Source organism: Ornithodoros turicata, chromosome 1 (assembly GCF_037126465.1).
Source record: "Ornithodoros turicata isolate Travis chromosome 1, ASM3712646v1, whole genome shotgun sequence".
Taxonomy (NCBI): domain Eukaryota; kingdom Metazoa; phylum Arthropoda; class Arachnida; order Ixodida; family Argasidae; genus Ornithodoros; species Ornithodoros turicata.
The window spans coordinates 116,882,645-116,897,941 of record NC_088201.1 but is presented as its reverse complement, the minus strand read 5'-3'; the positions used below and the strand labels follow the sequence as shown (position 1 = coordinate 116,897,941).

Below are 15,297 nucleotides of genomic sequence, written 5' to 3'. Positions count from 1 at the left end.
GGTAGTTGGGTCGCTGGCACCATGTCACCAAGTAATCAATCAGCCTGGGACGCCTCGCTGTTCCGAGCGCGACATAGACGAAATTGCCAAAAATGTGCACACCAGCCCTTTAAAGTGCACCCTGCCGGTAGTTGGGTCGTTGAGTTGAAGGCTTCTGATGGAGAGATCGTGAGGGTTTGAATTGATTTTATTCAAGCCAAGGCCCGTGAGGGTAACGCTCCAAAGTGGGGGCGTGAGGGTGAGGGCCAGTAAAGGCACGCATTCGAGGGCCGTGAAGGTGATGGCGAGTGAAGGCATGCGCTTGTGAGGGCCCGGCCCATCCGTGTAACAAAAATTTATTCACCATCATACACATAACACACGTGTCAGGTTGGTCCTGTTGGTATGGACGTTCCATGATAAGTGATTGTTAAAAATAAAAAGAAACAAAAGAATCCAGACGACGAAGACTTGACGACATACGCCACATACGCGCCTTCAAGCCCCTGACAAATTCCCTTTCACTTTCAGTCAAAATAGACGGCATGCTAACACGCTTCATTTCTTCCGCAACCAGAAAAGCCTCTCACACTTTACTCTTATGACTATCACAAAACAAAACATCGCAGCTGCAATCAACTGAATGCGCGTATAGCGTTCTGGATCTGACAGTTATGTTGTATCTGTGCTAACGAAGCCTCGTGTTTACGCATCGCCCAGTCTGACCACGAAAGCGGAATTTCTTACACTACGTCAGACCTGCATCTTACAAACTGATCTTTGTGTTTGATTTTACAACAGGATCGAACCTCATAATCATCTGGTACTCTGCCCTCTCTATATATACCGGGTGTTTCACGGAGGTCCCCAGGCGGCGTAATTGATAAACAGGTGGCACCACCGAAGAACTTTCAGTTCAGTAACGATACTTGGGACATCGGCCATGAATTGAATATGAGCGGCTCGTTTGCATACGCCCGCTAATTAAATAAACATCCTAACCTTAGTTCACTAACTGAAATTTTACTCCGCACGCTTACGGAGCCCTTGTTCGTGTCGGGACCTCAAGCTAAAAATATTCAAAAAGAATAAAAAAAAATGCGGCAACACTTCGTATTATTTGTTTTTAGTGTCATCAACGATTAATGTTGGAGTAACGTTACTCGCCTTACTGTTGATAGAAGATGCCACACCGATGCTGTGTCAAAAACACAAGTCAAAAGGAAGGTATCGATACGCCACCTCTTTACGAACTATTCAACGGTGGATCGCTCGTGAAACACCCGGTATTTATTGCGCTCTGACGCCTTTCCCTTCTACGTTGAGGCTACTGTCACTGTATGTTTTTTTTACAGTGTATTGTGGAAAAAGCAAAGAAAGACTTGTGCTGTCTTGAGTAAATTTTCATTCCTCGTCAGGGTTCTCTATGTTGGTCCTTCTAGTCATCCGTGTCGTCCAAGCCCAGGATTTTTCTTCGACAGATTTCGTTTAAGAGGTCGCCTGCCTATATGCTATTTTATCAGCCAATAACATTCGTATTGTATTCGTAATTCAGTTGGTGATGACCGTCTAATGTACAGGAGAACAGTAGTGTGTAGAACAGTAGAACAGTAGAGTGATGTACCAAGGCTGAAACGCAACTTCTAATTTCCATTATCATGTAGACTTTGGGTTCCGAGAAGAGAGATGTATGGCAACGTGTGCGGGGGGGGGGGGGGGGGGGCATCTAGGTTTCTAATTTCCTAAAAAGCAGGATTCTTCAACATGAAGCAAGCTGTAGAAGCTCGGATACCAGGTTCCACTGTGACGACGATAGGATTGAAGTTCGATTCAAACAGTTGAACGGTTAGTGAGCTTGCAGAGTTTTGTTTTTCTTTTTCAAAGTGTTAGTTTTTGGACATATGTCCTCGCGTTTGAGTGAGCAAATAGTGTGCCATTCTTCGTATAACAAGCATATACATATATGCATTCGATGTGCCGCAGTGTGTAGAGGAGGTGTTGTTCCTCCACCTGAGTCCTGACCGGCGGTGATGGTATGCCACCTAGAGGCGATGAGGTGGCCTATCTCCATGGCCGCGCTGGTGAGACTGAAGCTGATGCTCCATACGTGTGGTTATCATCGTCGGGGACGATGTGGAGCACTTGTAGCGACGCTCATCGCGTGCCCGTATCCCGCGATGAGCGACGTTACAAGTGCTCCAGATGATAATGTCGGGTAATTTGTAGCTGATTGACCGCGGCAGCCTGCACATTCCAAGTACGATTCGGAGACACTGTTTTTTTTTATTTTTACCAGAACTAATTGAGTGGGTTTTCCCGCTTTTGCATAGAGTGCTCGTAATATCCGTTCGTATAATAGTTTTTTGCTCCGACGACAAATATCGGTTTCAGCTAAGCCATTAGTGTTTCTTACATTAGGAAGCTGGGGAATGAATTCCAATGCTTACTCCAAGAATCATGCGAGGATCAATAGCCAAGGAGACCAGAAGGTGCTGTATATTTTCCTGTATAAGAAAGGCGATATGCATACCAGGTACAAAAGGGCAAAATGGTGCATCAACACGTGTCTCGCACTGGTGACGCACAGCTTACCGTCTCGTTGAGGAATCCAATCAAGGCGACATCGAAATCATCGTGGATAACGTCAAAGAGACGTCCTCCGTGACATTTTCTGTAACAATAACAGGACTTTGACGAGATAGAAAATTCCAAGCTTTTATCCCAAGTTTCGTTCTTTACTGCCATTCCTTGATTAGCTTACAAAGGTAGCCATTTTGTATAAATAACCCCAAACCGCAATACGTGTTTGCGATCTGGATGGATCATTATGGATGACCTCCAGCGTTCGGTTGTTCTTTTCGCCGTTGTTGTTGACAGGGGATGGGATATGTTGCGCTCTACAATTTATTTCAATACAACTTTGTTCACCTTTTCGTAGGAGAGCACACCTATCACTCCCCAAACATGCTCGTTATCTTGTGGCACAATTACTCCCAAAACCCAAATCAAATCAAATCAACAAATACTCCTTAAACACTTCATTCACACGCCGAAGTTCAGTTGAACCTAATATGAAACTGTCTAGTTGAGTCCAATGGTGATATGAAGGAACCAGTTGTTATACTGCAACTCACGTGAGCACTGTTCCAGCCAGAAACTTGCCAAACCATTTTCCGCGATTGTGCTGCGACCACAAATACGCCAGAGTCTAGAAAACAAGTCATTTTTCTCTATAATATATCTGTGTAGACACTCGTAGCACCATACAGCAAATGTAAAACGCCTCTGAAAAAATGCGGCATTCAAATACAGGTTAGTGTAGAAACGTTACACATTTTGATCTCATCGCAGAAATAGAAGACGGGTTTAGCCAACCCCGAACTTTGCAGACTGGGAGTCATTTGTCTCAAGTTTTGTTGGAACTTTTTTGTGAGTGTTATGGTCCTGTAGAAGGAAAATTAAAAATCAAGCAATATCTCACTCTAGGCATTTCCTATGGCCCATCTCACGCAAAAGCTGCCATTTTCTTTTCTTTTTTTTTAAATTCCGTGTTACCGCCGCGAAGAAACTGTGGCTATGAGCGGAGTACGGACGTGCACAGATGGAGAGAGGACAGCACGAAGGAGTGTGGGACAGAGGGGTTAGTATACGTCCTGGGCCGACTTTAGGGGGAACTGGGCCGGCATTCGTCTGGAAAGTCTTCGGAAAACCCAGGTAAAAAAAACCTCAGACAACACAGCTGGCGACAGGATTTGAACCCGTGTCACCTCTGAGTCTCGGCGTGGAAAGCGGCCACCCTATCCACTACGCCACAGGAGCTGGTATTTTTTCTTGTGTGCGCTTCATTTTCATCTCACCACGCACATGTGACGCCAAAATACAGGAGTAGGAGGAGGATTATCGCATGACATTAGAATGGGCATGTCACATCCTTATAGGCAGCGCTGCCTGTTTGAAACGATGTGAATGTGAAGCAGACCCAAGAAAAATGGCAGTCTTCGTGTGGAATAAGCCATTGAAAATGCATGTCAGGAGATTTTGCTTGATTTTTAATTCTCTTTCTGCATGGCCATAGCGCCTACAAAAAATTCCAATAAAACACCACCAGTCTGCAAAGTTTGGGGTGGGCCAAACCCTGTCTTCTATTTTTACAGTGAGACCGCAATGTGTAACGTTTGCTAAACTAACTTGCACGTGCTCCCATAAAACAGGTTGAATTGAACTATTTCCTTTTCGGGAGAAAAGAGAGTAGAATGCCACTCAGGCTTGACGAGGCTCCTCTTCCCGCTGACAGTACAGCAGCTGATTATGCAGGGATAGAGAGTGTCCCAGCTAACTGCGAACATATTTTTTTTTACTGTGTTCAAATTAAATTGCCTTAATTCCACCAATGGTGACAGGTTCTACAGCGGTCAGCCCACCTTATGAGGGCATCATAAAATTCATTGGTCGTCGCAATAATTCGTTTGCACTAATTAACTTTCCAATTACCAGTTGCAAAATTCAGATATGACTGCTGCATGCCCAGTACCAATGGCGAAACGATAACCACTCGCACTGTATCAGACGGTGCCACGTCTTTTATTTTTCTTTCTTTCTTTTTTGCCAATGCGGATCGTTGGTTAGGTTGATTTGTGTCCCAAAAAAAAAGCCATTCGATAAGCAAGCTTCAGAGGCAGACACTCCCCCAAGGTCTCAAGGTCGCCGATAGAACGCCCCTAGCTTTCGTTCCCTTTCCGGTCACTTGCAAATTTTGCAACTGCAGCTTCGAGAGTGTCTGTGCATCTGTCACACCATAAGGCGAGGGCAACGCGCGCCTATGCGAGCCCGAAAATAAACAAAACAATGAAAAATACATGGTTTTTCGGCAAAGGACTGTGGAGCAGCGGCTGGGCCAATTTCGAATCTGAGAACGGCAATGGCATCAGGGGAACGAGATCTACCAATGTTACATTTGAACCGAGCCTCTATCTCTAATAATTGAAAAGTTAATAATGGAAAATAATTAATACGACGACCATGGAATTTTCTGATGTCCTCATACCGTGGCCCCACCGTGTGGTGTGAAAAAAAAATATAGTGAAAGTGTGTGTTCGCAGCCAGCTGGGACATTTTGTCTCTAACACCACACTGTACAACCAATATGCAGTATCATACAACGAAAATATTACTTTACAAGCAACAAGCAATTTTACACTGAAAACACAATATGACGACACCCAATTTCAACTGTAACTTCCCAAGCAACACGAATGCTTATCACAAGAAAAACGGGTGAAATAATGTACTCCTTTAGTAGCCACAGAAGGTCAACGTTCCTAACAATAAACTGATTGTATATTGATGCACAATAGGAACAATCCGGGGTAGTTGGTATAGGTTCATGATGACGAATAGCAGCAAGAAGACGAGGACAGGGTAGAAGTAGACAGTAGACTCTGCAGTCGTCCTGTCTACTTCTACCCTGTCCTCGTCTTCTTGCTGCTATTCGTCATCATGAATATTGATAACAATATTTATTTAAATATCACAGCTCCCTTCCGGTAGTGTAACAATATGCTCGCATACATGGGTTACAAAATTCAAGAAAAGCTACGTTATTTTTCCTTGATGCATGTTAAAACCGTTCAGGTCAACTTATAGTGATAAAGCTTAAACCCTGGAATAATCCCGTAAAGATTAAATAAATTTGTCGAATTGGAAAAACGGACTAGGCCAGCACCACTCTAACTGCTCTTTTTTGCAGTACACACAGCTGGTTTATTCTTGCAACAGTGACTGTACCCCAAACTAAAAAACAGTAGCTATATCGCGAGTACAACAACGCGCTATACAGGATGTTTCCTTTTATCTGCAAAAAATTTTCATAAAAAGGGGAGTTTCCTTAGGGCGGTTCTACATTTGGCATTCGACTACTCGATGGGGCTGCTACTAGGAATCCAACTTTGTCCTAAGTTGGGGGACTAATTAACAGATATATTGTAATCAACTTCTTAATTATTGACTTTAGATAGCACATTGCAGTTGAATTATTAAGGCCTGGTCACCACATGATCCGCTCGAACCATTGATGAGGCACTACGGTAATCTCAGGGCGTCCTATAGACCCAGGTATTTCACCTCGGCCGTCCGCTAGAAACAGAAAGTGATCACAAAACGAGCGACGGTGACGTCGATATCTCCGCCCCCAGAAAAACGTCATGGCGATGTTGGGAAACCCTTATCACGGTATGTTTCACGATCTTTGTTTTGTTTTTGTTTTTGTTTTTCGTTCCTTTCGTTCTTTCACGTGTTTGCAGTCGCCTGCCGTATCAGTAATTTCATTCTGCCCAACATAGCTCTTGAACCTTCCCCGGTACGATAAGCGCTGATATGTAGTGGCGATGCAGATGATGAAGTTCTTTGCAAGCAAAAAAAGAAAAGCAAAGTAAACAAAGATCGCGAAGCATTACGATTTTTACCGTCCAACGTAGTTTTTTGTGACGGTACGTAAAGGCAGAGATATCGAAGTCACCGTCGCTCCTTTGGCGATTACTTTCTCTTTCCTTTTCACTTTCTGTTTCTAGCGGACGGCCGAGGTGAAATACTTGGGGCTATAGCACGCGCTAGGATTACTTTAGTGCTTCATAAGTGGTTCGAGCGGATCATGTGGTGACCATGCTTTAATATTGCAATAGCAATGTGCTCTCTAAAGTCAATAATTAAAAAGCTGATTAAATATATCTGTTAATTAGATCCCTAATTGAGCGAAAAAATATTTTCCTAGTAGCAGCCCCGTCGAGTAATCCAGTGCCAAAGTAAAACCGCCCTAAGGCAACTCCCCTTTTGATGAAAATGTGTTGCAGATTGAAGGAAACACCCTGTATATCTGCAATCGTCACCTTTTACGGCAATAAGGGTCGATGTTTACTCAAAATCCCAGTCACTGCAGCAAGTTTTTTCGCGACGCAGATTACATGCATATTCCAAGTTAAAGTTTCTGAGAGTATTAGATCTAGTATTTTAAACAACGACACCGTTTCAAATTGTCAACCAACATAAAAAAAAACATTGATGTCGTCACGAAGTACCTTGTTTCTGGGTCCAAAAAAACATTGCCTTCGTTTTTGTGAATACATAGTGAATTGGATTCTGTCCAAATTTTAATATTTTCTAACGTACTGTTTACTGCTCTTTCGATTTCGGGAACTGAGAGTTCACTTACATCATCGAGTAAGGTTTGTTGAATAATGTCAGGTGTTTCATAAACCAGCTTGCTGAACGGGCGACAGGCGTAGTTGGTGATAGTGAGAGACAGTATCATTATTGCAGTCGCTACCAGCATGAGCACGGCACAGATGGGAAACGACGCCACGACAGCTCTGTTGTATTTGAGATGAAGAACCGTTAGTAGAGACAGGCAACAGTAACGAAACAAAGCAAATAGGGGTTGAGTTTATGCCGCCTGGAAGAGCACGCAAAACTACGGTGGCAAATAGTGGAAATTAAAATTACCAGCCGCGGGACGCGCTCAGAGAGCAGGAGTGTAGTGCAATGCTGATGCACAAGAGTTATTTCACGCTCACGGGCCGGGAACAGTCCTTCATACCAATGCCACTCTGTGATGTTACGTTTCTCGCAAAATACTGTAGGCCCTCTTTTTCTTGCTATGATTTTCTAGTTTTATTTGGCGCACAGCAGCCTTGCTCTCGCGTGCTACCAGACGACCCTCAGCAGCCAATCGGAACAATGAATGAATGAAGAAATATCATGCGTGGCAGTTCCTGAATCTAGTATGTCTATATCATGAGGTAAGCGAATATGTGCTGCACGTGTCTTCCATACTACTTTAAAAGAGAAGCTAAATAATACTAGCCAAGCAGCCAAGCCTGTGGCCGAAATCTATTGAAGATGAAGCAAGAGCTTAGGCGAAGACAGAGTACAAAAGACAAACTGCTGTTTGTTCTTTACCCCTCCGTGTTCGAGTTCCAGCTGAAGCGAGTTGAGGAGAAATCCGGTGGCTTTTTCAACTGTAGCTCACCATCAACGCATACATGTAGTAGGAGCACGATGAGTGCGTAAGTGGAAATTCTTTGAAAACAAGAAAGAGAACAAAAAAAAAAAATACAGCGATGCCGGCGAATAATGCTAACGGGAAGCAGAATACGTCTGACACCGGCGAATAATGCTAACGGGAAGCAGAATACGTCTGACACAGCAGAGTGGCCGATATGTCGCAAAGCATGCATACAAAAATTTCGTGGTATGGTTTCACATACTCGAAGAAGGCGTCAAAACGTAGGTCGATGGGTTCATTCGTTCACGTGATCTTGAAGTTCTGTTGAATGATGGGCTGATATCAGGTCTTAGAAGTCAGCTCCGGGGAAAATTCAGTGTGACAGATCACAACAAAAACGAGCAGGCGAAACGGTTGGAGCCTATTGCACGAGCACCCAAAAACCGTTTGGACGCATACCATGTACTTACGGATACATTTATCTGTTTCCTTTTCTTTCTCTCTCTCTTTTTTTTTTTTTTTGCCGTTCTATCGTCCGCTTGAACCACTGACGTCGAGGTTACCTTTCGCTTTGGTGCTTCTTGACTTGCCTACTTGCTCAGTTTCGCAATCGCCAGTGTGAAAGCGAAATCGCCAGTGTGAAAGCAAAATCGACAGTCGCCCGTTTGTACGAGCACCATTCCCTTCGTCTAAATTTGAGCACCATCATTTTCTTTTATCTGGTCAGTACACACAACTTCGTCTAATGTCACCTCTGAGAGATGAGATGTGAGAGAATTGTCAGAATGCCGTGCTTCTCGCTGTTCGAGCAAGTCCGACGACAACAAAGATGTTTCGTACGTACTTCCCAGTCGATTTCGTGCGTGATTGAATGGTACGAAACCAGTGGTTGGGTGCTCTGAACTTATCAAGACAACTGTCGTGTGTTCTCGGAGCGTTTTGCACCAGAATATTATGAGGACGTTAACGTGACGACCGATTCGAATTCCAAAAGCCTCTGAAAAGGGCTACGGTACCTGCATTGTTCGACGACAAGATTGAAGTTGCAGGTAAGTGTCTGCGCGAACTTGCACAGAAAATGAACATATGAACGACAAATGTGGGGCTGCTCAGCCGTATAGTCCGTGGTTGTATATGCACAGGTTCTCAGAGAATACAGGCAAGTTATTTGCTACGAGTTTGAAGAAACCTGAGCTTGGTCAGACGAAACAGTCACAGCAGCTGAAATCAGCAACAACTTGAGGATTACTGGTTTAAAGGGACTCTGACCAGAAGTTCGACAAATCTTTCGTTTGCATCTATTACGAAGGTATAATATGCCTCCAAGCCACACGCGAAATATTTTGGCTGTGCGCGGAGGTAAAGTTTGCCAAACGGGGAGCTGAAAACCGGCTTTGCTTTTCCCCCTCAACTCGCGCAATCGGGGCCGAAATCTAGCCTCTTTGCAGTGGACATCCGCCAATTTCCGTGTGCGTGACGAAATCACGAGGGCCACGTTTCATTGGGCGCCCGGACCGGAAGTTCTGTTGTTAGTGAGTTTGTGAGAGCGCCGGCATCCGTCCGGAGAGCGATCTTCAATATGGACGTCGAAGGAAGAAATGCGGAGACTTCGAGCCCGGAACTTGTTTCTGACCTTTCTGCGATCGAGAAGAAAATTCTGCGTGCTGAACAGCTCGGTAGGCTTTCGAAACGTCGCCGATACCGCGAATGCGAGACGAAGTTAGAGCTCTACGAACATCAGTCACAGATGAAGCAAACAGGATGAGTCGCCTGTCTTCAGGTAAGCGATGAGCTTTTTAACGCACACTGTGACCGAACATGTAAACGTTCTCAGAAATTTCGTGTTCTGATATCTGATGCGCACTTGCTGTTCATGGTGCCGGTGTGGCTGGTGTGTCATAATGCCGAAGGAGATCGAATGCTTGTGCTGCAAGGAGCTCGAAAACACTGCCGAATGACTGCAGTACGAGTGCATTACAACCCACAAAGATTTCCAACTTCTATTCTTCAATATGGCTGTCCTGAAGGTCGCATATTGAACTCCGTGGGCAGCGCTAACCTATGAGCGACTATATTCACAAGTAAGTCACATGTGTCCTTGTCGAACGATTTAAAATTTGGGCGCCCAAAACTGGTTTGGTCCTGCAATAAAGTCGTTAAAAACTCCAGTACAGGGCGCAGCACATAAAGAGGCTATACACGACTCTGAACTGGAGAAAACCAATATAGGCAATTTTGTAATTGTCAGTGTGCTGTGTCCTGAGTCACGTTTTTATGTATTGCCCTGTGCATAAGGTTTTAGCGTAGGTTTTTAGCGATATTGAGTGTTCTTAATTGTCGATTCAGTGAAAAGTAAAACAATGTTGGGTTCTAAAAGAACACAGCATGTGTAGTAATGTACAAGGTGTGGGCAGGTAAACTGCAGTTGCTCTCAGGTACATGTAGAAATGACATTGCACACACACTGTAACCGGTTACCTATTTGCCTAAACTATATTTTATGTACATCTGTGTAGACGATGCAGATACACTGCATATCGCCAGTTTGCAAGGTGAGTATGGCACAAGCTTGGGAAAAACAAGATCATGGTCATCCCAGCCTGTGCAGTGAAGAGGGTCTGGCAAGCCTTTCCCACAGAAAATGCCACAGGCTTCAAGTACCCAAGATCCTAACTGGGGGTACCTCTTCGCACAGCTCGTCTATCACATTTAAAATAATTCAGCATCTGTATTTAGGATGATCTATAGCTCTCAGGATAATGCATGGTTCATGAGTTCAACATGTTGTGTTGAAACACAACACTAGTCCTTTTTAATGAGTCTTGCGGAACGATAGATGAGCACTCCTTTCGTGACATTGTGTACCATTGCTACAGTGAACAATTTCTTCAGCAAGACTGATGAACGAACGAAAAATAGAGTCTTGTCTTCCAAAAATGTATGTTCCTTGTAACTTCCGTATTTGTTAAGTGACCCATGTTGATGTCCCCCCTCATGTAATGCCTGCAATGGTCTTTGAGATATATTCATAAATAAATAAATATCAAAACCGGAAAAAGATCACGTATCCTCCCTTTGTGTGAATGATACATAAACATTCTCAGAAGATTTGTACATAGTCACACTTTGCTTCATTTTGCATAAAGCCTAGTTCCACCTCTTACATCATCTCCACATCTTCAATCTCCAAAGCAGTACAAGACTAAAGTAATCAGCTACTACATAAAAAGAAGGAGGGGAGGAAAACAAACGCTGGCACATCTAAAATTCGAAGAAACCCTGGTACTTTCACAGTGCTACTCACGGCTCAGTGCTGGATCAGATCCCGATGGAAAACAGCTTTTCTGAGCCTCAGTGATAGATTCCCTTGATTGCACTGACTGTGAGGCACAACTCATTGGCTTGGTGGCAAGTGGGCTTGCGTCCGATAGTAAGATTTGGAAGAAAGGGAGCAAGGAACATCTCTGTATGGTCTTAAGAAGGATATCAACATTACCTGTCAAGGTACAGCATTTCATGTTGCTTTCAGTAAGTACAACACTCCTCATAGCAGTTACCATTCGTGTTGGGAAAGCATGCTAAAGTTAGCTCAGGCAGTGCATCCAGAACTGTGATTTGGGTTCATATAGAGCACCTGGTGAGAGGGACAGCAACAGTGTCCAGTAAAGACTCTCCAGGAATTTTGTGCAGGTTTGGGGGACACAGCTTTTAATAGTGTTGATGGAAAGCAGGGTGTCTGAAACACTGACTTCTGGTAGATGAATTCTTGTTATTTATAACCAGGTACCCATGTTCTAGTAATCTAGAAAAAGCCTTGGCTCTCTTGGAGGAAATTGCTAATGAATCTGAGTGTCTTTTGTGGAAACAGGTTGTAACTGCCTTTCTATCCACCCTTCTTAGTCGCCCTAGCAAAAGCAAATATGTAATGCTGTACACCATATCTGATGCTAGCACACTAATTGCTTTGAGTGTTCTCAGGCTTCTGAAATGGAGCTACCCCGTACATACGCTGTGCCATGTCGGCAAGAACATAAATCAGACTGCCTTTACTTTTTAAATTGGCCCTTCAGTGCTTCATGTGACTGCAAGAATGGCACCCCCAAAACAATAGGCAACAAGAATTATTTCTGCAATGTATTGAGCTTTGTAAAACAACAACTTTGTTTGAAAATATATTCCAAAAGCCGGGTGACAACCTGATAATGTAGCGTCCTTTACTGCAAACACCGCTCAACACAACGAATAAAAACAGAGCGTAAACGTTTTGTCGCCTATCCGGGTGGCATCATCAGTACAACAGAGGCCAAAGATGAGCACATCAGCCTATCTAAGAGAGAATCTTACACATCCGATAGGGGGCCACGGTATGTATTACAGGCTGAAGCATCACACCTGATAAAGCAGGATTCTAAGAACTTTCTAGGGCCCCATCGCTAGTCATGAGCAAAGGTTACTGCACCATCAAAATATATGTCCCTTAGGACAGCAGTGGTAGACTGATTCGGTCCTGTTTAGTTAAGCTAAGCATTAGTAGCCCTGGCAACTGGCTCTTTTAGTCTTGTCCCACGTCTTTTGTCTATCTCGCCAATGTAGGTTGCATCACATTCTATGCACTCAACTTGATATGCACAGTCAAAATGCCTGAGGGGCACAGTGCCCTCCAAATAGCGTATGAAATACGTTGGATGAAAGGAATGCGGACCACCGATTTGACTCCTTTGATGTTGTTTGTGATTGTTCTCTGTTGGAGGGATGATGCCACCTGGATAGGCAATGAAACGTTTACTCTCTTTATTCTTAATTGTTGTGTTAAGCCGGTGTTCTGAGTAAAGGATTTTACATTATGAACTTTGTTTGAATGGTGATTAGTGGCGAGCTTCATACCCTGGGCCACTACTCTAACAACTGCTTGTGGTAGTGTGGTGAAATGGAATAACGAGCCTTGTAGACAATTTACTTGGCAATATATTTATTTATCTCTCATAGGTTGAAGAACCCAGTGTGGTGTTACATAACGGAGGGGCACGTAATCATACAAGACCGATCACCAAAAGGCCTTGCTTTTGACTAGATTAAAATTTGAAGCGATTGTAACATAACAAATGCTGCATGGTGGCGATACGATAGGTGCTCCTCACGAGTTGTCGCCACAGTTACGGTTAGTTGAGAAACTGCATATCCAGGTAGCAGGATCAAATTTTAATTAGGCTACTTTGGCCAACACGCGAGCATAGAGCACAGTGTCAAAAGCCCTTACAAAATAAAAAGAATACTACATCTACGTGGACCCAGAAATCAAGACAGTTTGAAATGCTGTGTACGAATTCCACTACGTTAGTTTTGCCTGAATACCCTTTTCTAAAGCCATGCTGGAATTTTAAAAAAGAGATCGACAGACTCAACTTGGTTGACAACGTCGTAGTACATGATGTGCTCCATTAGTTTACAGGGAACCCTAAAAAGTGGAGCTGGTTAATAGATAGAAGGAGCATAGTTGTCACCTCTTCTGAAGACAGGAATAAGCTTGAAACCTATGTCCTCGACTCGCACACATACTAAGAACCTTTGACACAGATTAACGTATCTTCAATCCAGCTCTTTCAGTTTCAGATGTTTATCTCTGTTGAGTGGTCTGTCATTCTTGTAATACAGATTGGAATTGAAATGCAGGTGCATAAGGGATGCGCTGAAAGAAAAGTGTTTGGTTTTAGTCCTCTTAATGTTTCTGAAAACGAAAACAAACTTCACGGTGACTATTCTTCTGAAATGAGCAATTCCAGGATGACAGCAAAAAAATATATCTCGCCATATCATTATATCCACCTGGCACTTCAATTGAATAATGGCAGTTGAAGATGATTCAATTTAATGACACATAAGCAACTCGGGCTATAGTGCGCCAAAACCATGGTAAAACTGTGACTTGTTAAATATCAGACAATTATACTAAAATAATATACTTTGTTGGTTGTAAATTGAGATATAGACAAAAACATGATATGATAAAAATAAGCAATTGAAGAAAAGGCAATTGTTGGCTTTGTGTGACTGATGTCGAGTTTGCCACACTACGTGTTGAATAACAATGTACGCTGATACGCTGTAGCATATAAAGTACAATCATACACACGCTCAATATGTGGTGGATATGTGAAACCAATATACACATACTTACATTTCAAACTTTCTTGAAAAATCAGTCCAAGCCTGTCGGATTTGCCAGACTCTATACAAAGCCAGTAAGCACAGTGTGGAATGACTGATTCATCTTTCGAAGGCAGAGGTGCAGCTACCACGACGCTTCGTCATCTCAATGCTTCGGAGCGGCATAGCCTAGTAAGAAGCCATCAGAAGGATCTCATAAAGATAACTTGGTTGAAAAAGTGGAGGGTTCTGTGGGATATGTAAGAAAGCATACGCGTTACACAACAGCTACGAGAATGATCGACTGCACCTGCATGGTTTTCAGTACGTAGACTTGGAACTGAAAAATAAGTGTGCTAACCTTGTTGATTCTACTTTTCCGTCAGGACCACACGAGAGCACATTTGGTTTCTTTAGTTGAAGGTATCATCAGGTCCCCATGCTCCTTTGAGATGCAGCAGAGAGAAGTTCGCTGAGGCGAGTGACTGCCGTTGCGGTTCGTCGCTTCGCAGCAGATCAAGAACAGTACACCGCAACGATAGGTGAAACGTTCAGAATATGGTGACCAACTCCAACACCAACCCAATGACCCGAACAAAGAGGATCAACCGGGAGTCACACAAGTTCGCAGTTCGCAAGCTCGGCATACGGCATCCATTACAGCTGACCGGATACGGAAGCATATATCGAACGCCGTGTACAGATTGAAAAGAAAATCGTAGAAACTGTTGCAGGTGATAAATGCAGGGTATATTTTTCTTTTTGAGGCTCTGTAACAAAAACATATTAACGTAGAAATGCCATTTCATGAAGGAAATTGACAGATATTGCGTGACCACGTGACGCGTTTGAGCCAATTGTGGGAGTTGCGAGTGGCCCCCGTGTTGACGTCATCTTGATGGTGGGCCGGGGTGGATATTCTGTATAAACGTATGTTTTCTCGGTTTGACGCTAGGCGTGCTGCACTCGGATGAAGTCGAATGTTTAAAATTCGAATTTAGAGAAACCGTGGGGTTTTATTGCGTGAATTTTCGCATGGAGAGTCCTTGTTGGGAGCTTTATCGACTACAAGTACGAAAGAGCTCCCACAGTTTCTGGTCAGAGTCCCTTTAAGACACTGTGTCTGTCGTGACTCCTGTGTGATCACGCTCCCATGATCACGCTCGGCCTTCCTCCAA

The 15,297-nt window shown here is 43.6% G+C and overlaps 1 protein-coding gene across 1 annotated transcript in view; it reads right to left on the bottom strand.

Moving 5' to 3' along the window:
- Positions 1–15,297, bottom strand: part of LOC135383963 (uncharacterized) — a 298,299-nt gene that overhangs the window by 55,666 nt on the left and 227,336 nt on the right. The window contains exons 14-17 of the mRNA XM_064613239.1: positions 7,184–7,340; positions 3,114–3,187; positions 2,572–2,650; positions 2,427–2,483 (exon numbers count right to left, since the gene is read on the bottom strand). Of these exons, the coding sequence (XP_064469309.1) occupies positions 2,427–2,483; positions 2,572–2,650; positions 3,114–3,187; positions 7,184–7,340 (367 nt within the window). The remainder of the gene's footprint in view (positions 1–2,426; positions 2,484–2,571; positions 2,651–3,113; positions 3,188–7,183; positions 7,341–15,297) is intronic.